At 43.1% G+C, this 22518-nt stretch overlaps 1 protein-coding gene across 2 annotated transcripts in view; it reads right to left on the reverse strand.

The window, feature by feature from the left end:
* Positions 1 to 2242: 2242 nt before the first annotated feature.
* The window catches only part of adck1 (aarF domain containing kinase 1), a 46718-nt gene continuing 26442 nt past the window's right edge, over positions 2243 to 22518 (reverse strand). For both annotated transcript variants that reach the window (XM_069720777.1, XM_069720776.1), the window contains 7 exons: positions 21905 to 22063; positions 21340 to 21498; positions 20149 to 20265; positions 15082 to 15231; positions 13061 to 13258; positions 5310 to 5503; positions 2243 to 3463 (listed from right to left, as the gene is read on the reverse strand). In XM_069720777.1, the coding sequence (XP_069576878.1) occupies positions 3304 to 3463; positions 5310 to 5503; positions 13061 to 13258; positions 15082 to 15231; positions 20149 to 20265; positions 21340 to 21498; positions 21905 to 22063 (1137 nt within the window). In that variant the 3' untranslated portion in view covers positions 2243 to 3303. The remainder of the gene's footprint in view (positions 3464 to 5309; positions 5504 to 13060; positions 13259 to 15081; positions 15232 to 20148; positions 20266 to 21339; positions 21499 to 21904; positions 22064 to 22518) is intronic.

Raw genomic sequence — 22518 nt, forward strand, 5'->3', positions numbered from 1 at the left:
CAACGACCAGCAGAGTTATTGAACTGCTGCATAATGCAGTGATCACACAACAATGTTAATTCACTATGGTGAGGTAACAGTCACCCTGAACACACACACACACACACACATGCACACACACACATACACACACACAAACACTCACACTCACACACACACACACATTCACACACACACACACACACACACACACACACTCACACACACACTCTCTCTCAGGTGTCTCCCAGCTCCTCCCTTCAGTCTGGAGCTCTTTCACTCGGCTTTTTATCTCCGATCATGAAAACAGACCTAAAGTTCATTTCAGTAACGAGTTGTAAAGCTGAGGACAAACATAGAAACAGGAATTCCTTCTACTGAGATGTAACTCAAGGCATTTATGATCATTGGAAATATTATTACCATATTATTTTTCTAATAAAACAGACAATTTATTTCCAATTATCAATTAAAACTCACCTCATGTTATTTAGAGCTGCGGTGACGATATAAGAACGTAAAAACATCAATGATGTCAGAAATCTGAATAATCTCTTATTTATTTTGTTTGTTTTATTATAATTATTATGAAGTTATTTAGCAGTGAAGTCTTCGTACGATTGATTGGTTGGTTGATTGATTGGTTGATTGATTGATCGATTGGTTGATCGGGTGATTGGTTGATTGATTGATTGAACGAGTGATTGGCCGATTGGTTGATTGATTAATTGGTTGATTGATAGATTAACTAATTGATTGATTGGCCGATTGGTTGATAGATTAACTAATTGATTGATTGGTTAATTGGCAGATTAATTGGGTGATCGGTTGATCGAGCGATTGATTGGGTGATTGATTAATTAATTGGCTGCTTGATTGATTGGTTAATTGGTTGATTGATTGATTGCTTGCTTGCTCGGTTGATTACTCGGTTGATTGCTCGATTGATTGATTGATTGACACAGGGCTGCAGTCATGCCCTTTCTTTACCATAAACACACACTGGAGGCTGATGACTGTGTGTGTACTGTGTGTACTGTGTGTAGAAGTGTGTGTCCCTGACAGGTGGACGATGTGTCAACGACATTCAGCTGCCGGGACGTCCAGAATCAGCCGTCCTGTTCAAACACCGATCGGAGCGTCTCGGATGTCCGTCGCCTGCTGCAGAAAAATACAAAAGGACGTTTTGTTCATCGTGTCTGTGGAGAGACCGTTCAGAGGATGCTGCACTGGCTCGTCCCCGTCCCCGTCCCCGAGGATCATCCCCGTCCCAGAGGCTCGTCCCCGTCCCCGAGGCTCGTCTCCAGGTGAGGAGTCCAACACACTTCACACCTTCACTGATACCAAAGTTTAAAACTCCTCATAAATTCGAACATCTTTTATTGAATTGATTGTTAAATGATAAAACATTCAGTTATTTTGAGTTTAGCAAACAGTACAATAGAAATCATAATATATCAGCAGCTCAACGAAGATTAAAGCTAAATTGCAAAACAAAAAATAAAGTAGAATAAAATAAATTGGATCCTGGCAGTGATGAATCCAGAAGAACCTTTGACACTGATTCAGTGTTTTTTTGTCGACGTGTTCATTGAATATTAATTTCATAAAGAGAAGAGACGTGTTCTCTTCAGTCCCGTTTCATGTTCGACATTCAGAAAGGAGCATTTTGAAAAAAGTACACAAACTGTGGCGGAAAATTTCAACCAGTTCAGAGAGAAAACAGAAGTTGAGAGGAATCCATGCGGTGCAGAGGTGAGCAGGACGTTCTGGGTGAAGCAGTGCATTGTGGGATTGTTAGCAGAGACTATTGTTCATGCAAAGAACATCACAGTTTGCGTTTCATTTGAAAGCATTATCATAAATGATATGATAACTCCTGCACTGAATCCCTGATGCTGCTCCGTCCAAACATCCGTCTCCTGCAGGAAACTGTTGCACAAGAATTATTTTTAACAAAATAACTCCATGCAGCTTTAAACAGACCAAACTCACTAACATGGATGTCCTGCTGCATGCTGGCGTGTTTTCACCTCCTGCAACCAACAGCTGATCACTGAGAGATCAGACATGTATCCATGTTTACATTATGAACACAACAAGGCCTCACGAGGTAAATATGAACCGTGGCGACGACAACGGGAGGAAAATAAAACCAGATGAAAAGACTTCAGAGCTTCCTGCTCTGTCACACACTGACCTGCTGAAACGATGACATCACTGTGTAAATGACATGTAGTGTGTTGGAGGAATGAGTGATCAGTCTTTGACCTTTGACCTGAGAACGACAGTAAACAGGATCCATCAGAAAACAAGAATTCAAACAATGAGAAACACGACGATGCCGACGTCCTTCTGAGGTATTTCGTTGAGGAATGAATGAGTCCAACAGATCAGATCATAACTCTCATATCTTCTTATTCTCCACATCAGCTTTACAGCAGCGTTCATCACCTGGTCACCAGATTACAGCTGGTTGTGTATCATACATGTCGAAGGATTTTACACCAGAGGGGCCAAAAATCATATTTCCCAAAATGCTGAAATATTGATCTTTTCCTGGAAGTGAGAATGAAACATGGAGATCAACTGTCTGTGTTTCGTACGGAGCTGAAGCCTGAATCTCACTAATAAACATGTTGCATCTCATCAGTCTCAACAGAAACATGAAACGTTTTGTGATAAACTACAGTTGATCCTTCTGACGCTGTCGCACAGGTCACACAGTTTCAGGTTTCTTATATTAATTATGGACGTGTCATGATTTTAAAATGTAATCGTTGAAAATAAAATATCTGATAGTTTATTCGACTCTTGTCTCTCCCGATGTCTGTCAGTAATGTTTCCACAACCAGCAGGTGGCGGTGGAGCCCCTACAAGCTGTTTGCCATTAAAGAGAAGATAAAACTGAGATCAGATGCTTCGATACGAACAGCAGAAACATGCAGAGACGAATACGGACGCAGAACGTTTCTGACAGGAAGTCCTTTAAAAAATAAAGAGAAGTGAGGTTCATTGTAAACTGTCGTCAGATCAAAAGTTCCTCTTCCAGCTGATAGTAAAATAAATGAGTAAAACAACACAGTATTCACATGGAAGTACAGTCATGTCACAATCATTAAAAAATAAATAAATGTGAACACTGCAGAGTCGTGAATCTTGAGGTAAAAAGCCTAAAAAAAAAACCCAGAAACATCAGCAACATCTGCTGCAGGTGTCAGATGACTTCAACATCTGTGAGTGTGTCTGTTCATGTGCGTATTAAAACCTCCAGGAGGACTCGCAGGTTGTTGCTGATGTCCCGCTGTGCCTTCCAGACGAGTCTCAGGGCAGAAAGCCCAGCAGAGCGCTGATCCACTGAACCATCAGGGAGCCTTTCAGCCACAGAAACCCTTCAAACATGGAGAGTTTCCACAGACTGACGCACTCGGACAGAGTGACCTGCAGACGCCTCCTCCTGGACGCAGCCTTACTCCTCTTGTGTCTGAGGAGGAGGAGGAGGAGGAGAAGAAGTTAGTCGTCTGAAGGTCGATATCATCGAGACACAATCAGGATTTAGTTCAAAGACCTTCTCCAAACAATAACCGAATATTTACAGCATCAGTGAACAAAAACAACGAACATAACTCCTCTCAGAAATAAAACTTTGATTTCATACATTTTATCATTAAAAACGTAGAATAAGAATCGATTTATAGCAAACAGTTACCACAACACATACTTATCGGACCAGACTGCACGTTGTTCACATGCTGTTTTGTTTTTGAAACACGGAGCCACAAAACCACGTAAATAAGAAATAATAAACTGGAGTTACACTTTAAAGTGAACGAATAAAATGAGGAACACCTGAGACGGGTAAAGGTTCTCCTACAGGAACACCCAACCCGAGACAGGTAAAGGTTCTCCTACAGGAACACCCGAGACAGGTAAAGGTTCTCCTACAGGAACACCCGAGACAGGTAAAGGTTCTCCTACAGGAACACCCGAGACAGGTAAAGGTTCTCCTACAGGAACACCCGAGACAGGTAAAGGTTCTCCTACAGGAACACCCGAGACGGGTAAAGGTTCTCCTACAGGAACACCCGAGACGGGTAAAGGTTCTCCTACAGGAACACCCGAGACGGGTAAAGGTTCTCCTACAGGAACACCCGAGACGGGTAAAGGTTCTCCTACAGGAACACCCGAGACAGGTAAAGGTTCTCCTACAGGAACACCTGAGACAGGTAAAGGTTCTCCTACAGGAACAGGACGGTGGAGTCAAGGAACAGCAGGATCCTCCTAATTAATACTGAACACTGGTGCTGTTAATATGTGTACAAGTGTGTGCGAGTGTGTGTGTGTGTGTGTGTGTGTGTGTGTGTGTGTGTGTGTGTGTGTGTGTGTGTGTGTGTGTGTGTGTGTGTGTGTGTGTGTGTGTGTGTGTGTGTGTGTGTGTGTGTGTGTGTGTGTGTGTGTGACTAAACGATGATGTTTTGCGATGATTTCATGGAGCGTCTGCAGCAGAATGACAACATGACAATGGGCCAGAGATTGTGCTGACGGTTCAAACCGAGGAGGTCGTGACAGCTTCCTGTTCGCTGCTGGAGACTCGCGGTGTGTTTGAGACTCTTTAACCTCTGAACACGTCATTCAGCTCTGCTTCCACTTTTAGAAACATCTACATTGACACTATTTCTACAATAATAACAGAAGTTTGTTACCAGCAGACGAACTCGAGAGGATTTTACTACTTTACAGTTTAAACTGCTGGTAGCTTTTATTTCACACTATATGTCTCTATATTTTTGTCCTGTTAAAGTCCTTTTCGAAGCTGTTGGTTCTGATCTGTTGACACCGGCGCCGACGTCACCGATCCTTGTTTGTGTGGTCGACTCCCCCTCTGGCTCATTTAAAGTCCCTCCGTGGTTTCTTTCTTTCTTCGTAACTTTTCCACACCCTTCTACTCGATGGATCAATTTCCTGTTCAGTGGTTCTGAGAGACTTTTTGTTTTCTCTGTCTGAAGATGAGCTGCTTGTCTGTCAGCCTCTCCGACTGAACCGGAACCGAGGTTAGATACCGACGGACCTCTTATTTACTGTGTGAACGGTCCATGTCAGCTGGAAGAGGAGCAGCCGTGTGAAGATACAACATATCTAACATAACTGTCGCTGTGGTGTGAATTCAGAGAGACATACAGGTGACTTCACTTCTGTTTCAGAGTCAACTAGTGGAGAAAATACTTCCTCACACTGGAGAACTGTTCTTACACTGAATATTCCCTTTAGAATAAAATAAAACATCTCACTAGGTTTAAACTGAAGTAGAAAGAGCGAGGAGTGGTTCTGACCTGGCCAAGGCCCGGATGCAGCAGCGGGACATGTTGATGAAGGACGAGGACGCGGCTCGGGTCTGTAAGGTGGTCTCGATGCCCCTCAGCAGGTCGTTGGTCTTCAGCAGCAGCAGCATCTGTCGGGGAACTCGGTTCAGCAGCTCGCTGATCTGAGGCAGGTACAGACCGGCGTTGGTCCGGATCTCTACGTCCTGCAGGGGGACAGACAAGAAGACATGCTGTCTCTGATTATGGACATGTGAGACATCCTGGAGGCACAGACCTCGGCGGTTCTACGTCTTCACAGGACAAGGAAGGAAAACAGGAGAAGAAGTAAACAACAATATCTGGGGAAGGACGGGAGTCGGAAAATGAGTTTTCAACACATATAAAGACGTAAAGGACAGAGTGTAAAAAAACAGAAGTGATGAAGGGAGACAGAGACGATGAACTCTATTTGTTCTCTTTGATGTCGGAGACGGCGGCTCGAGTCGCCATGCGAGCTTCAGTGTCTTTCTCTGCTCCACTTCAAAGGCCGTTTCCCTGCTGCACATCAACGGGCCTAAATTACAGAGTTAGTCATGGAACAAAGTGGACGGCAGGATTACAAACCCTCCGTCAGTCAGCAGGCTGCAGACAGACAGCAGCGTCAGGAGAGAACTGAACAACCAGGACACACAAACACCGTCTATATCATCTAAAACTCCTTCAAGAAACAAACAGCTGATAAAGATCAGACGTGTTGGATATATTTCATCCACAGCTCACATTAAAACTGAATAAAAATAAACATTTCTACAGCTGGACACTGTCAGAATAATCTGTCATCACTGTGTCTTAAAAGAAAAAGATTCAGCATGAAACGATAGAAAGTATCAAATTAATAAGCACAAGATTTAAAGGAAATTGTTGCATTTCCACAACAAATATGACGTCCCCAAGAATCGATTTCCAGCTCAACTAGAAGATAACAGAGCTTCAAAAAGTCTTTCTCGGAAAGAAAACCACGAGGTGAAAGTTAGAGGAGCAGAAACGACCGAAGTGTTTTTGGTCAAAGTAAAGGAAATGAACATGGCTGCATTTTGTTTTTACGGTTCACTAAGTAGCACCATGCTGCTGCTGGGAGAAGAACCCGTGTGTTTATCATGTGTCAAACACTGGACACCAAAAAAACTTTGATTTCTGGGTAAAATAATCAAAGCTGCAGATACAGTATGTGTCAAACAGGTGTAAGTGGACAGACAGACAGAGATCAAGGAGGACGTTCACATTGAGACCAAAGACCTTCACTGAACGGAGACAGAGGAGGTCTAATATTTCTAAAAACTTTTTCTTCACACGTGGCTGCACATATTTTATTCTCAGGTGTTTATATGAATAAATATTCAATAATTCAATAATCCTAAACTCCTGTGTGTGTATCTCTGTGGCCTGTTTGTGTGTGTGTGTGTGTGTGTGTGTGTGTGTGTGTGTGTGTGTGTGTGTGTGTGTGTGTGTGTGTGTGTGTGTGTGTGTGTGTGTGTGTGTGTGTGTGTGTGTGTGTGTGACAGCAGTAGTGTCAGAGATGTCAGTCCACATCAACAGAGATTTGACGGGCAGAGTGAGGGACAGACAACGAGTCAACACTGTGACACAGATAAACTCTGTCTGTCCGTCCGTCTCCGTCTGCAGCCAACAGGAAGTGATGCGAGCAAACAAACAAACATCTGACTCAACTACATTACCCACACACACACACACACACACACACACACACACACACACACACACACACACACACACACACACACACACACACACACACACACACACACACACACACACACACTACCAAGTCCCACCGGGGCTGGACTGGATGATGAACAGAGAAATGATATCTACACACTTATAACATCACCTATTCGCACAGAGAACAGATGAGCTGTTATTCTGACTTTGTAGAGGCCATATTCTAATTGGATTTCATTAAAATGCGCATTAAAAGCTCCCTTCTGGTCAAAGTGTGACGAACTAACTGAGACAATATTCACAGAAAGCCAAACAAAAAAAAGATCTGCAGAACAACAATGTTTCAGACAAAGTTGGGATAAATGTCGTGAAAAATGTCAATAAAAACAGAATATGATGATTTGCCAGCCATGTAGACCCATATTTAATTAAAAATGAACCACAGACACTATTCTGGAGTGGAAATCACTGCATGGGCTCAGGAACACTTGTGAAAACCATCGTCTGTGAACACAGTTCATCGCTGCGTCCACAAATGCTGTTAAAACTCTCCAAAGAAGAAACCAGATAGAAACATGATCCAGAAACACCGCCGCCTTCTCTGGACCGAGATCATTGAAGATGGACTGAGGTGAAGTGGACAACTGTCCTGAGGTCTGATGGATCACAATCTGAGATTCTGTTTGGAAATCATGGACGCTGCATCCTCCAGGTTAAAAGGAGAGGGACCATCCAGCTTGTTATCAGCTCAGTTCTAAAGCCAGCATCTGTGATGGTATGAGGAACTACTTGGCCATGAAAAGATCTCCTGACTAAAATCTACGTCACTTTCACACGTGTGCACTTTTCATGCAGAGTTGAGGGAAAGCACACCACCGACACGGTATCCTCTAGTAGATCGGATAAAAGCCACAAACATGTCATTTCTCTACAAAAATAGAAAAATCGTGACCAGATGTCGTCTGATTAACAGACGTTGTTTAATAAATTGTGGAAACCGCAGAAGACGTCCTGACACCAGAGAGGTTTATTATTATTAATAATTAGGCAATAATGTCCAGAAGGCCCAAAAACGGACTTAGCATTTCTAGAAAGAAGTTAATGCTTTTCGAATGGAGTCAATAAGCTACTATCTATTGTGGTACTTCTGAATTAGCTCTGACTGCTGACTACTTCACTGTGACACCACTTCCTCCGTTAGCAGTTAGCATTTCTCTTCAAACGTAATGAGGTACTTCACACGTCTCTATTTCCTCTTTATTTACGTAAAAAATCCAAACCAACAGTTACCAGGCTTAAAGACATAACCCTCCCCCCCCCCCCCCCACCCACCTCTCCGGTCCAAACGAGGGAGCGCTGGGTGTTCTGCAGGGCTCGGCTCAGTCCTGCTTGGGGAATAACAATTAGTAGTAATTATAGGAGGTTGGGTAGCCGGCCTCACAGCTGTCAGCAGGACACAGAGAAGGTGACAGAGCTCTCATTTGCATCTGAAAGCTTCAATAAGGACATATTGTATTGCGAGTGGCGCGATAATAAGCCGTGCAAAAGGCAAAGAGAATTCATTTGGGGGAGGCGGAATCTGCGCTGGTGATTTCTCTTTCTCTCGGCGGCGGGTTGGAGAGTCGCACAGCTGATTTCATACCGCAGACAGAAAACAGGGAGAGACAGAGAGGAAGGATGCCAGCAGCGACTGCATGATGAGCTCTTATCAATGCTGTCTGTCCTCAGCAGAGAAGAGCAGCTGGATGCAGGCAGCATGAACTGTACACAACAAACACGCCGACTCGTCAGTTTGGAGGTTTTGCTTCACTCAGAAACGGGATGTCTTTGCATCGACTTTGTATGTAATCGCTCTAATTGCTCTGAATCACCTTCAGAAGCCAAATGTTCACCTCTTCTTCTGGGTTAAACAGCTCAGATAGTTTTCACCACCGAGGGATGCAGCACGAATCCGATGAAACTCAACGACTTGAGCTCTCCAACAGTGTCAGAGTCTCGTCTGTGTTACGAAGCGATGCAGAAAGAATCCACCATAACAATCTCACAAAAGTTGTGGTCAAAATATGTTCCAGATGTAACTGAATGATAAACTATGACACTTGTCTCCTTCAGGCACTCAGCACTAGTTTCTCAAACTGCTGAGTCATACAGTGTCCTACAAACATGGTTCAGATATTTCCAGATTCTAGACAATCTCCTCGACACAACTATGAAAACACATCTCTACTGACAGCATCATCTGGTGACATACATGTAAAAACATCACAATTGTATCGGACAAACATTTTTCTTTTATATAAACACTAATATGTAAAATCTGAAAGTATTATCAAATAAAATGATGGAAGATTTAGATAGCTGAGACTGTTCTGACAAAAACAAGACACAGCGTGAATCGATAGAAACTATAATGACCAAGATATGAGCTTAAAAGTGAAGGTAGTGAAATCTGCCCGAAAATCAGCAGCTGGTCACGTGAGGGTCAAAAAACAGTCTGCAGTCTTTATACTAATTGTGTAAAATTATTTTTATGACTTTTAAACACGTGTTCAACTGATCTAAAGATTTTAACATGAAATGAGTTGAATTGAGTTTCTAAACAAAAAGCACGAGCATATTCGCAGACTTCCCAGCATGCACTGGGAAAGAGAGAAAACTGGAGAATTATTAAATGTAGTTTAACATAAATAAATAAAAACAATTAGAAGGAGAATGATTCTTTTCCAAAGAGAGCAGCAGAGCGGTGAAGAGGACTTAATGCTGTCCTGATGGAAATATACATTCAATTGAATTTATCAAGACAGCAAATAAACATGAGGAAGAGTTCAGTTTGAATTTAAACAGAAGAATATAACAAAATATAGTGAACCTGTCGTTCCAGCAGCTGCTTATATTTTGGACTAATTACTTTCTTTTCAGTGTTTGGGAGAGAAGGCTTCATTAAAAAGATAAAATATTCCTGCATGTGAAAGGAAGCTGCGCTCTAAAAGCACTCAACATTCGCTGCATGCGTGTGATTGCATTAACACTAATGGAATGCACCGTGGTTTGTTAGGAGCAGGACTTTAAAACCAGACATGAATAAGACTGGAGACAAAAAAAAAAGAGTACAGAGGAGACATGAGCGGGAAGGAGAAGACGAGGAGGAGCAGGCGGTTGATGTTCCAGCATCAACAGGTGGGTTGAAGAGGGAAGAATAACCTTCAACACATTCACACTGGAAGGTTTGTGTTGAGGAATGCATGAAAACAAACAATAATAAATCAATAAGCTGAAGTCCGATCAGGTCCTTCTACATCCTGTTTTTATGATGCTGTGCGGCGTCGAGCCGAAGCTGCGTGTTCCGGTGTCTGTGAAGCCAGCAGACCTTGAACACATCATCCAGGTGAATCCTTGTAGCTCCTCACCGCTGCAGCGTGCAGCCTCAGGCTCGCTGAGTTTCCTCTGCTGTCAGAAAACTCAACTTCTGCACATCTGAATAATTCATTTCCAACCTGATAGCATCTCTGACCTCGTGGCTGCAAGAAGTCACCGCCTGCTGCTCAAAGCAAAGCAAACTCTTCCTGAAGGATCTCAGAGATGAGATATAAAATCCTCCCGACTCCACTAACTTCACCCTTCTGGTTCCCAACATCTCTCTCCACTCAGTGCTTCTGAAACAAGTCACCATGACAGTCAGGAACAACCGCTGCATCGCTGCTGAAGCTTCAGTCAAACCTCCAAAACTGCTGCGTTCACAGACCAGCAGCTGTTCCAGGAAAACTCAGCAGGGAGTCACATCCATCAACAGAAACTTTACACCAGTCAGTCCTCCGCGTCAAACGACCAAATGTGCTGTTTGTTCTGTAATTTAAAGCCTTTATCAGCTGAGGAACATCATTTATCAACATGTAGCTGCAAATAATAAAAAGTAAATAATTCAATCCTCCAACAGCAATATTTTAATTTACAACAGTCTCCATGAGGTTGATAATTCAGTTGTGTGTGATCGAACTGCATGCGGAGAGAAAAACTAGCTTGTTTTCTGCACTTATAATTTACAGATGTCCCCTAAACGCATCACACGCAGATCATCAGTAGACGCTACAGTTTACCATGTTACCTGAACGCCTCACAGGCAGGATATCAGGAGAAGCAACGCAGAGCATGAAATCAATGTATGGCCAAAATATAGTTTGGAAAGAGGGACAAAAATAAAATATCTCCGTGAACTGAACAGTTTTTATACTTCTGGTAAGTTTTTAAATGTCAAATTGAAGTTCAGGCTCCACACTGATAATATGATTTTGGCGAAATGATATTGTTTCTCCAACATGAGTGTTCTTTTCTATTAAATTCATACTTCCTTGGTGATTATAAAGTTTAACACATGAAATATAAAAGTATTTGAAAATGAAACTTGTCATAAAGAATTAAAAGATGAATGAAGTTATTAGTCTTCCTACAGTCAGCTGATTGAACGTCCTGTATGCAGTTTAAATGTTGTTTCCTCATTTTAATGTGTAATATTAAAACATTACGCAGATATCTAACAGGTCAGTAACACTGCCGGTCTCCCTCAGACACAAAAATATCATGAACTTGTTTTTATTGTTATTTCTGTGAACTGTTTATTCGTTTATTCGGAGCGTCGGTCTCGTGAGGAGGCGTCTCGCTGCAGCAGACCGTTGGCTCGGACTTCTGCTTCCAAATGTTGCGTAAGAGAATTATAAATAAATGTGTGGAGAGCAGATGGACTCGTAGGACACCTGAAGAGACGACCAGCTTTCAACTGGAGGACTCTGGAAATCAATGATCAGGAAAATATCAACCTTTCTGTTAACATCTGATGTAATAGAACATAAACTCGTCTCACGACACGCCCAACAGGATTCAGAAGTCTTGATGAGATGATGTTAAGCTGCTGCGTCCTCCACCCGTTCTCCCTCCGTCCTCCACCCGTCCTCTCTCCGTCCTCCCTCCGTCCTCCACCCGTTCTCCCTCCGTCCTCCACCCGTTCTCCCTCCGTCCTCCCTCTCAAACAGACTCTGTGGGGTTCCTCACGCTTCTGTGTTTTTGGACTCAAAGATGGAGTCCACTGAAGTCCCTCCGGTGCCAAGATCTCCACCGACCAGCCACGCCCACTTCCTGTTGGTCCCTGCACACATTTCCTGCACCGAAGGCTTCAAACTCTGATCATAAAGAGTCGTTTTATTCATTTCCTTCCACAGCAGGAGCTGGAAACTCTGACTGAGGAGCTGTGCAGGATGGCGTCACCTCGTTTTCACGTTTGGAGACACACGGTTTAGAGTTCAGGACAATAACAATGTGTCAGAGCTGTATGTGTGTGTGAGAGTGTGAGTGTGTGTGAGAGAGAGAGAGAGTGTGTGTGTGTGAGTGTGTGAGTGTGTGTGAGAGAGAGAGAGTGTGTGTGTGTGTGTGTGTGTGAGTGTGTGTGAGAGTGTGTGTGTGTGTGTGTGTGTGTGTGTGTGTGTGTGTGTGTGTGTGAGTGTGTGTGAGAGAGAGTGTGTGTGTGTGTGTGTGTGTGTGTGTGTGTGTGTGTGTGTGTGTGTGTGTGTGTGTGTGTGTGTGTGTGTGTGTGTGTGTGTGTGAGTGTGTGTGTGTGTGTGTGTGTGTGTGTGTGTGTGTGTGTGTGTGTGTGTGTGTGTGTGTGTGTGTGTGTGTGTGTGTGTGTGTGTGTGTGTGTGTGTGTGTGTGTGTGTGTGTGTGTGTGTGTGTGTGTGTGTGTGTGTGTGTGTGTGTGTGTGTGTGTGTGTGTGTGTGTGTGTGTGTGTGTGTGTGTGTGTGTGTGTGTGTGTGTGTGTGTGTGTGTGTGTGTGTGTGTGTGTGTGTGTGTGTGTGTGTGTGTGTGTGTGTGTGTGTGTGTGTGTGTGTGTGAGTGTGTGTGTGTGTGTGTGTGTGTGTGTGAGTGTGTGTGAGTGTGTGTGTGTGTGTGTGTGTGTGTGTGTGTGTGTGTGTGTGTGTGTGTGTGTGTGTGTGTGTGTGTGTGTGTGTGTGTGTGTGTGTGTGTGTGTGTGTGTGTGTGAGAGAGGTGATCCTACCTCAGAGTTGGTGACCGGTACCGAGCTGATCCCTGCGTTCACGGCGGTCCAGGACCGGGCGGTCAGCATGCAGGTGAACAGAGGGAAGAGGTCTCCGGCTCCCAGCCTGCGGCTGTAGCGCTCCACGCCGGCCATGTGTCCTCGGATCAGAGCCTGCCACAGACGGCAGTAGTCCAACCGGAAGTCCGGCTGCAGGACCTGCAGGGAGCAGAGGACGGGTTGTTTATGTGTCTATGGTTTGCCTTTTATTTTCATGTGTTTTAAAGACAGGACTCCTGCCCAGTGGAGCAGTCACCTGACCTCCACCCCACCAAACTTGTGATGAAGACTGAGGAAGACTAACATTCCTGACATGACGTCACGCCGGGATCACGTATGTCATCGTGTCTGAACACGCTGCAGCTCGATGCTGCTCACAATAAGGCAAAAAGGAGGAAAACATCACATCCTGCTCATCACTACAAACATCACTCCACCTCCTCAATGGGAAAATAGAATTAGAACTGAGTTTCATATAATATGTAATATAATGTAGTTTCTACTTGTTCTAGTTCTATTAAATGACCCATTTGGTGAAGTCGGGTCTCTTTTGGTCCTTTTTGGTCGCTCTGAGCACCCGTACCGTAACACCACGGATAGTCACGCACTTACAGTCCTAGAGGAGGCTAGCTGGACCAGATATTATTTGTAATTTTGTTCTTAATAAATTCAAAATAAATGCAGAAAAGAAGTGTTTTCACAGCCGTCAATGTTCTCATTTTAACAACAAGTGGGAAAACTGAACATTTATGAAGTTTCTTTTTCTGTCCTCATCAGGTGACGCGCTCACAATATTACCAAGAATTTAACGGCTTTAAGTCTTTTAGTCTACGTCTTCTTTCTGAGGAGATATTTATTGAGCTATTTAAATTCTGCATTTTCGTTCGTTCTTTGTCATCAACTATCTGCTATCATTATTTAATCAACCTTAATAAAATGTGTTAAAATAATAATCAGATGTAAACATTTCCTCTGCAAACATTGAACTCTTTTACATGAAAACAAAAACCAAATCTTCACATTTATTCTTTAAGAAACAGCTCAGAGCCGTCTGTCATCTCCAGACTACAACACGCTACACACATGCACAGCGTGTAGCTCCCTCCTGGTAATCGCCCTGGAGACAAATGTGTGTGTGTGTGTGTGTGTGTGTGTGTGTGTGTGTGTGTGTGTGTGTGTGTGTGTGTGTGTGTGTGTGTGTGTGTGTGTGTGTGTGTGTGTATAACAACTGGATTAATATTCTAGTCCAAAATGGCAGCTGAAATCAGAAGTCATTAGGAATAAATTGGTACCATTATGGAAGTCCAAGGGAACCGTTTGTGTGTGTGTGTGTGTGTGTGTGTGTGTGTGTGTGTGTGTGTGTGTGTGTGTGTGTGTGTGTGTGTGTGTGTGTGTGTGTGTGTGTGTGTGTGTGGAACATGAGAGTGTACACGTGCGCCTGTGTGATTAAGGCCGCGCTGCATTCAGACGCAGGACGCTGCACTCTGCGAAGAACAACATCAAATGAGTTGTTTATCAAAAAGCTTTTATCGGGCTGCAGCTCTAATAAGAAGTGTGTGTGTGTGTGTGTGTGTGTGTGTGTGTGTGTGTGTGTGTGTGTGTGTGTGTGTGTGTGTGTGTGTGTGTGTGTGTGTGTGTGTGTGTGTGTGTGTGTGTGTGTGTGTGTGTGTGTGTGTGTGTGTGTGTGTGTGTGTGTGTGTGTGTGTGTGTGTGTGTGTGTGTGTGTGTGTGTGTCTGTGTGTGTGTGTGTGTGTGTGTGTGTGTGTGTGTGTGTGTGTGTGTGTGTGTGTGTGTGTGTGTGTGTGTGTGTGTGTGTGTGTGTGTGTGTGTGTGTGTGTGTGTGTGTGTGTGTGTGTGTGTGTGTGTGTGTGTGTGTGTGTGTGTGTGTGTGATGTCCGTGTTGTTCCTGTTTACTCAAGGTCTCAACCAGCAGCATGAAAAATGGAGCTCAATATGAGGAGGAGTTTCTGGAGTCGTCCCACCTGATACAGGCCGTGGTCCAGCAGGACGATCTCCGTCTTCTGGGTGCGAGGACTCTTTCGGACCAGCACGTTGCCGGGGTGAGGGTCGCAGTGGACGAAGCCGTGGACGAAGATCATTTCACTGTACATCTTCCCCAGGTTCTCAGAGATCTGTTGGAGACACAATGGAGGAATTAAATCCAGATGTCATGACCACGAACCAGGAAACAGTCATCAATCTCCCATCAGTGTTATAGAACTAAAAGGTTTGTTATCTTTTTCATAAAGAATTGGTTGTACACATCGTGAATATTAATCTTCATCCAGCAGTCGTGTCATCAACCATCAGTGATGTCATCAACCATCAGTGATGTCATCGTTGGTTTGTGAACGTTATGAATCCTCCAGTTCAGATTCTGTCCGTCACCATCTTTGCTAGTTCGGAGCGGTTTGGATCAGGAAGTGACCATATTTGGACGAGCTGGGGGAGGAGCCAGCGGTGGATCTGAATGATCTGATTGGAAACCTGACGATACTACGTCCCGCCCACCGATAGCTGTAACCTGACTGCACCACAGGCCTGTCAATCAAACAGACACGCCCCCAAAAACAGGTCTTCTTGAATCTTCTTCTCTAATGAATGAGGGATTATTTTCAGATGGACCTCCAGAAAACTAAGAAGAAGGAGTGACTTTAGCTAACAACACCGAGATAACTGATGGACACATTTTATTCACTTTGGATTTGATGAGAGAAGTTGAATGGGAGTCTATGGAGCCGGAGGCTTTTTGGAGCCGACCTCTAGTGGCACTCGCTGGTATTGCAGCTGGAGACACTTCTGGATCAGAACCATTTTTTGTATTTTTCAACTCCATCTGATGATGATTTGACACCTTATTCTCAATCAATCACTCTTTTAAATCTCTGTTTCTTGTTCCCTCTTCATACTAAACACACTATGAACTTTACGATCATCAAATGTTTATACTCAGAACAAATGACCAACATACACTGTGTGCATCAGTAAATGTGAATAAATGGTGATGAATGTGTTTGTTTAAAGTGGTAACCTGTGTTCACCTGCTGCTTCACTAGTTCCTTCATCCTGCAGCAGCGGAGGGAGTCAGTGATGGAGAGGAGGACTGTGGTCCGTCTAATTAAACTTCCTCTGAGCTCCGTATTTTCCTCTTGTGTACATGCTAATTTTATTTTCTGGATTTAAACTGCAGACGTGATTCACGGTTAATCAGAGCGTTGGCGCTGGTGGACACCACCCGACAGGGAAAAACACACACACACACACACACACACACACACACACACACACACACACACACACACACACACACACACACACACACACACACACACACACACACACACACACACACGCTGTCTTTGTGTATTTGTTTAGACCTCCACAGACGACGTGCAGTAATTCTAATCTTAACCCTCATTATTAAATGTCTCAACCTAATTCTGACCTTTAAAGAGAGCCCCCCTGCTGTAGCGAAGAAGAAGTTTCCCCTCGGGGATTAATAAAGTGAAAAAAAAAAAAAAAGTTTTCATATTTTCATAAACACAGTTCACAGCTCGGTCCTCCAGATAACATCCTGACCCGACTCACCTGGTGCACCTGTGGCATGCTGTATTTTGCTGGATCAAAATACAAAAAGAAAGGGAAATTTTGTTGATGAATTTGTTAAAATTCTGCACATTTCAGAGTTGCTGCTGTTTAATGAGCATCTGGATGAGCTGCACCTGTCAGGTGGATGGACGTCATGAAGGTGAGGAACTCACAAACACTGATTCCAACAAATTAGAAAAAAAAGATAAACAAAAGCTTTGAATTTATATTTTTGGAGTGTATATAAAATAGAGGTTTAACTTTACATGGATAAATAACTGCTGGGAACAAAATGACTGATTAACTTTTATAAAAAAGAAAAAAAGTCACAATTTGTTTTCCTTTACTTTTTTCTAATTCCTGCATTCTCACCGCCAAAAAAAAAAATCACTGAAAACTCCACAAATTTGTGCAATTTTTTTAGAATAACTGCAACAAAATAAAAAAAAAAAATGGATCAAAACTATCACAAAAAGCTCCTGCAGCGACTGCCGATGTTTTAAAGTGAGTGAGTTGACTCTGCAGTGTATTTCCACACAAAGCAATGAATCCATGTTTGGTCTCTTTAAAGCAGCAGCAGCTTTTTGGTCATCACTCTCAGGGTCTGATTTACTGAAGGTCTGTGTGTGTAAACTCAATACCACCCCCAAAAAATATCCATCAGATTTACCAACGACGTGCAGCGATGATTGCATCTTTCAAATGTACAATTTAACACACGTTGTCCATTCTGCATGTTTTCCTCCATCTTATGTAATATTGGACGTTTCTCCCTGAAGGTGTAAAATACTGAGAGGAAACATGCAAATAGAAAAATTTATCACCCGCAACGATATTTACTGAACCTGGAAGTAGAAACTGGAGAAGTGATTATTGTGTATTTTAGTACGACTGAAGGTTTTAACATCAGAAGAGACGGCTGCTCTTATTGTGAAGGAGACACGGCTGCTCTTATTGTGAAGGAGACGCAGGAAACCAGAGAATACGTAGAGAACAAGGTTTCACACCTGTTAAACATTTATGAAATGATGGAGGGAAACATTATTCAGACAGTTCGTTTGTCCAGCGATGATATTTCTGAGTTATTGAATGAACAGAAAGATGATTGACAGCCAACAACAAGGAGGAGCCACGAGATACCAGCAAAGTCAGAACTTCTTCCGACTCAGCATTTTGCTGCCTCTGGGTGGTTCCAGCATATCTCTGCTTGGATCTCCCTCCAGTCCTGTTATTCAGGTGAGCTGTCACATCCTGAATGAGTCCTGCAGAATTCACAGGTAGCTTCATCAGGTTCACGAGACCTCCAGGAACTCCATGAAACATCAGCTGCTCATCACAGAAAGATCTGGACCTGCTGATCGGTGTCTGTTAGAGGATCTCATCCACATCCTCTTTTATTTACCCACATTTTATTTTGAAGACTTTTTTTCTCCTTTTTGTTTTTCCCACATTGACTTTCTTGCTGATGATCTCCTGTAAAGCATTTTGTTCTTGTTATATTTATATTTCTTAATTTCAATGGGATCAGATTTCCTTTTTCCTTTTGCGGTCGCTCTGTTTTCCATTGCTGGAATCACTTTAACACACAAACCCTCATTCAAATGCAGCGATTTGCACCTGATATCAGTGACGCAATTACTCAGTAAATCACCCGCAAAACAGGTTCGAGAACAATTTGCAAACTTTTGGAAGGAACACGCAATTTAGTACCGTTATTTGAGATCTTAATAAATCAGACCCTCAGTGTCTTCTATCTCTTCATGTGATGGATTGATGGTTTTACATGATGGATATGAATCCAAACATCCATCACATGTCTTCCCTCCTCTTCCTCCAGTCTCAGGTTATTTCTGATATTTGGATGTAGAAGAGATCATCTCATGACTCCAGCTGATTCATTTTGTCCTCTGCACATGAGACCCGTCTCATTTCAGCTTCACTCCTTTATTGTTTACTTTCTAACTTATTGTGGTAGTTTGATTTATATCGGCCGTCCTGGATCATATTTCATCAAACCACTGATAGGGGTCATTTTATAGGATCCATTTTTATTATAATTTTTTTCAGTAATGATGATTCAAACCTCAGATATTAATATTTTATATTTTCTTATATTAGAATGAGCTTCAGATACTGTGTGTGAAACTCTGCTGCAGCCGACTTCTTGAAACATTCAGTTCAGGCTGTTTTATCTCAAATCTGAACAATATGTGTGAAGAAAGTGAACCAATCAGAGCGCAGCGCTGCTCCATTCTGGTCACATAAAGAGTTCAGAGGAAGTCTGTTCGGGTCCTCATCCATCTTCTGATGACACACACAGACACACGGCCCAGCATGCACCACTGCCACCTAATAATTCTATCCATCCTGTGTGTGTGTGTGTGTGTGTGTGTGTGTGTGTGTGTGTGTGTGTGTGTGTGTGTGTGTGTGTGTGTGTGTGTGTGTGTGTGTGTGTGTGTGTGTGTGTGTGTGTGTGTGTGTGTGTGTGTGTGTGTGTGTGTGTGTGTGTGTGTGTGTGTGTGTGTTTATTATGTCCTCATCATCACTGTCCCTTCATGTGTTCACGTTGGGGAGACCAACAGGAAATCTATTAGTTTTAATGCTGTTTTAAATTTGATATTTAATGCAGGAGATTAGAAGCAGAGTGATTCCTCTGTTAATCAATGACAGCATCATATACGGTATAAATAATAGTGGTTGATTCAGATAAAACTGTTTGAAGATGTCCCCTCATCTCCTGCAAATTATGATGGGGAACATTTAAAGTGAATAAAAAAGTGAATCAGAAAACAACAGAATGAAGAAGCTCATACGTGACATAAAGTCATGAAGAGTTTTTAGGAGGATGTTTGTCTGCAGGACGTTGAGGGAGTAGATGTTGTGAAGCTGCTCTCAGAGTTGTTCAGGTCTGACTGGTAATTCAATATAGCTTCAAATGTTTGATATAAAATTAGTTTTTTAAATTCCCAGTAACCTTCTTGCCTCTGACATTTTTTACTGCTTTATTGTGTATTTTTACTGTTGTATTATATTTTATTGGAGATTTTCTCTATTATTTCTGCCTTGGTTTTACAGTGTTACAAAGCTTAAAACTGTAAAATTATAGTTTTAAGCTTTGTAACACTGTCTTGAAAAGTGCTGTATAAATAAAGTTTATCATTATTATTAGAATTACTATTATACTGTTTTCTAGTAAATGCAACATTACACTGTAATCTCTTCCTGTTATGTGATTTGATTGAATCATTACTAATTCAAGAAGGTAAAAACTTCTGCTGTTTTAATAAAAGTATTTTTTGTCCCTCACACACACACACACACACACACACACACACACACACACACACACACACACACACACACACACACACACACACACACACACACACTCCTGTTTGAATCAATCCAGTAAATAAGAGCAGAAGATGATTTTGTAGACGATCAGCGATGATGTCTTGTACCTCGTTGACGTTGATGCCGTGTTCCTTCATGTAGTCGCGGTCGTTGACTTGCCCCCCCTCAGCGAACTCCATGGTGAGGATCCTCCTGGTGGACAGATCCCAGTGGATCATGGGAACCTGCAGCGAAGACACTGGATGATGATGTGTTTCCTCTTCAATTTTATGATATTATTTAAATGATGGTGTTGATTTGCACCACTTTGACTGGAGATGATCCTGCTGTGCAGATGTCTTACAGATGTGCATTAGATTACAGGTTCTGGTTCTGTTTCTGATCCAGCTCACCGTCTATCTTCTTCTTTTGAAAAGCAAAGAGTGAAACATAAAACATCCAAGTAAATGAATAGCAAACATATTTGGAAAACTCTTCCCATTAGTTTATTGTTTTTAAAAAAAGGGTTCCAGAGGATTTTAATTGGATCAACTGAATATTTTGTAGATTTGATTAAATGCTACTGAAGCCCAACCTTCAACCATCTTAACGTAATGATGTATATGAATATAAAAATACCTGTTTGTCCACAGAACAGGAGTTATCGTCCCTTTAAACTTTACAAACTTCATTTTTAGAGTTTTAAACTCCACCTGGGACCTCCAGAGTTTTACTGACTCCACTGAAGGCATTCACACTAAACCATCTGTCACTCTGCCGAGTCCTTTGTCTGTCAAACACCAACTTATACAATTAAAACACGCAGAATAAGAAGAAGCCAGCGAGAGAGAGAAAAAGACAAAACAAAAGAGGTTTTGGCTCGCGGGGTTTAAAACCTGAACAAAGAGAGACAGCTGGAAAAAGAAGTCTAATTCACATCCAGCAGAGCACATTAAGAAAAGGGACAGCAGGAAATTAAATGATAATGGACACCAAGTCCAACTCGCTCTGCTGCAGGAGAGATGATTTGTGGGATTGTGCTCGGCCTCATCTGTTCCAGTTTGGGAAGCTGACAGCAGCACAAAGGAGCTTCATACCAGGTCTGACCTCTATTAACGGTACCGGAACATCTCAGACTGGACCTCCGAAACTCAGAGAACTCACGTTACCGAAGACATCTGGGACTGGTGTGTGTGTGTGTGTGTGTGTGTGTGTGTGTGTGTGTGTGTGTGTGTGTGTGTGTGTGTGTGTGTGTGTGTGTGTGTGTGTGTGTGTGTGTGTGTGTGCGTGCGTGCGTGCGTGTGTACTGGTGTGTGTACCTTGAGAAAGGGGAAGTGTCCCAGCATGTCGGCCACCTTCTCTGCGTTGCGTCCCTCGTTGAGGAAGTCCAGCTCCAGCGGCATGTTCTTCTTGGCCTCCTCCACCAACCACATGAAGGTGAAGTCCGGGAAGAGCCAGTGGACAGCCGTCAGCAGAACCTGGACACCGGGACACAGGATGAGACTCACAACACACTCATGGACATGATATCCTGTCAGTGGATGAAAGAACACCAAAGTTAAAGCTGCTCGGCTTTTCTGATCAGTCGTAGAACGTCTTGTGTTCAGGTTCCTCGAATGTGATCGTCTGCAGGATTCTCTGAGCCCGGTTCAGACCGACACCATCACCAGACAAAGATGATGAAGGCCGAGACACCTGGTGACAAACTGGAGGTCTGGACGCAGACAGAGACCGACAGGTAACACACCTGCCTGGACATTACTGTCCAATGGGGACAGATTAAATCCACAAACTAGACATAAAAGTGTTCGTAGGTTCAGGTCTGAAAAATGAGTCCGATGCAGAAGTGTCAGTTTCAGTTCTCTTTCTATCTTCAGGACTCACCTCCATCACCACGATGTCCTTGGAGCTCTGTCTCTGAACTTTGGGGTGTTGGACCTTCACAGCCACCGTCCTCCCATCGTGCAGCACTGCCTTGTGGACCTGAGCTAAGGAGGCTGCACCCCGAGGCTTCTCCTCGAAGGACACGAATAAATCTGCCAGCTGGAGGAGACAGAGAGGGAGGGAGGTTATCATCATCTCTGTTCAGACACATGAAGGTAAACATGTGATGTCATCAATACTGGAAGACTGTTGAACATAATGTTGCTGCGCCTTTATGTCACATCCAGGAAGAACTGGTGAGACCACAAAAAACGTGCTGATGGATAACGGGATTTTTAATTCAGGAGGACGGAAGTAATTACAGAAGGAGGACGGATGAGTTTAATTTGTGCTGTAAGTAATTTCTATGAACTAAACAGAGGAAATAATGTTCAGAAGGAGAAGCGTGTGGATCCAGCAGGTATCATCAGGCCCGTTTCATCACCACCGTAACAATCATCCTAATATGAGCTGAATATGCAGAATATGAAGGTTTCCTGTGGTGCCTTCACAACTCCATCACAGCAGCGAGCAGTGTTTCCTCTGAGCGGAGGTAGACCCTCATTACCCCCCCC

The sequence above is a fragment of the Brachyistius frenatus genome, unplaced genomic scaffold (genome assembly GCF_029030835.1).
Source record: "Brachyistius frenatus isolate BFR_SWC_R1_liver_20210118 unplaced genomic scaffold, ASM2903083v1 Contig_250, whole genome shotgun sequence".
Lineage (NCBI taxonomy): Eukaryota > Metazoa > Chordata > Actinopteri > Embiotocidae > Brachyistius > Brachyistius frenatus.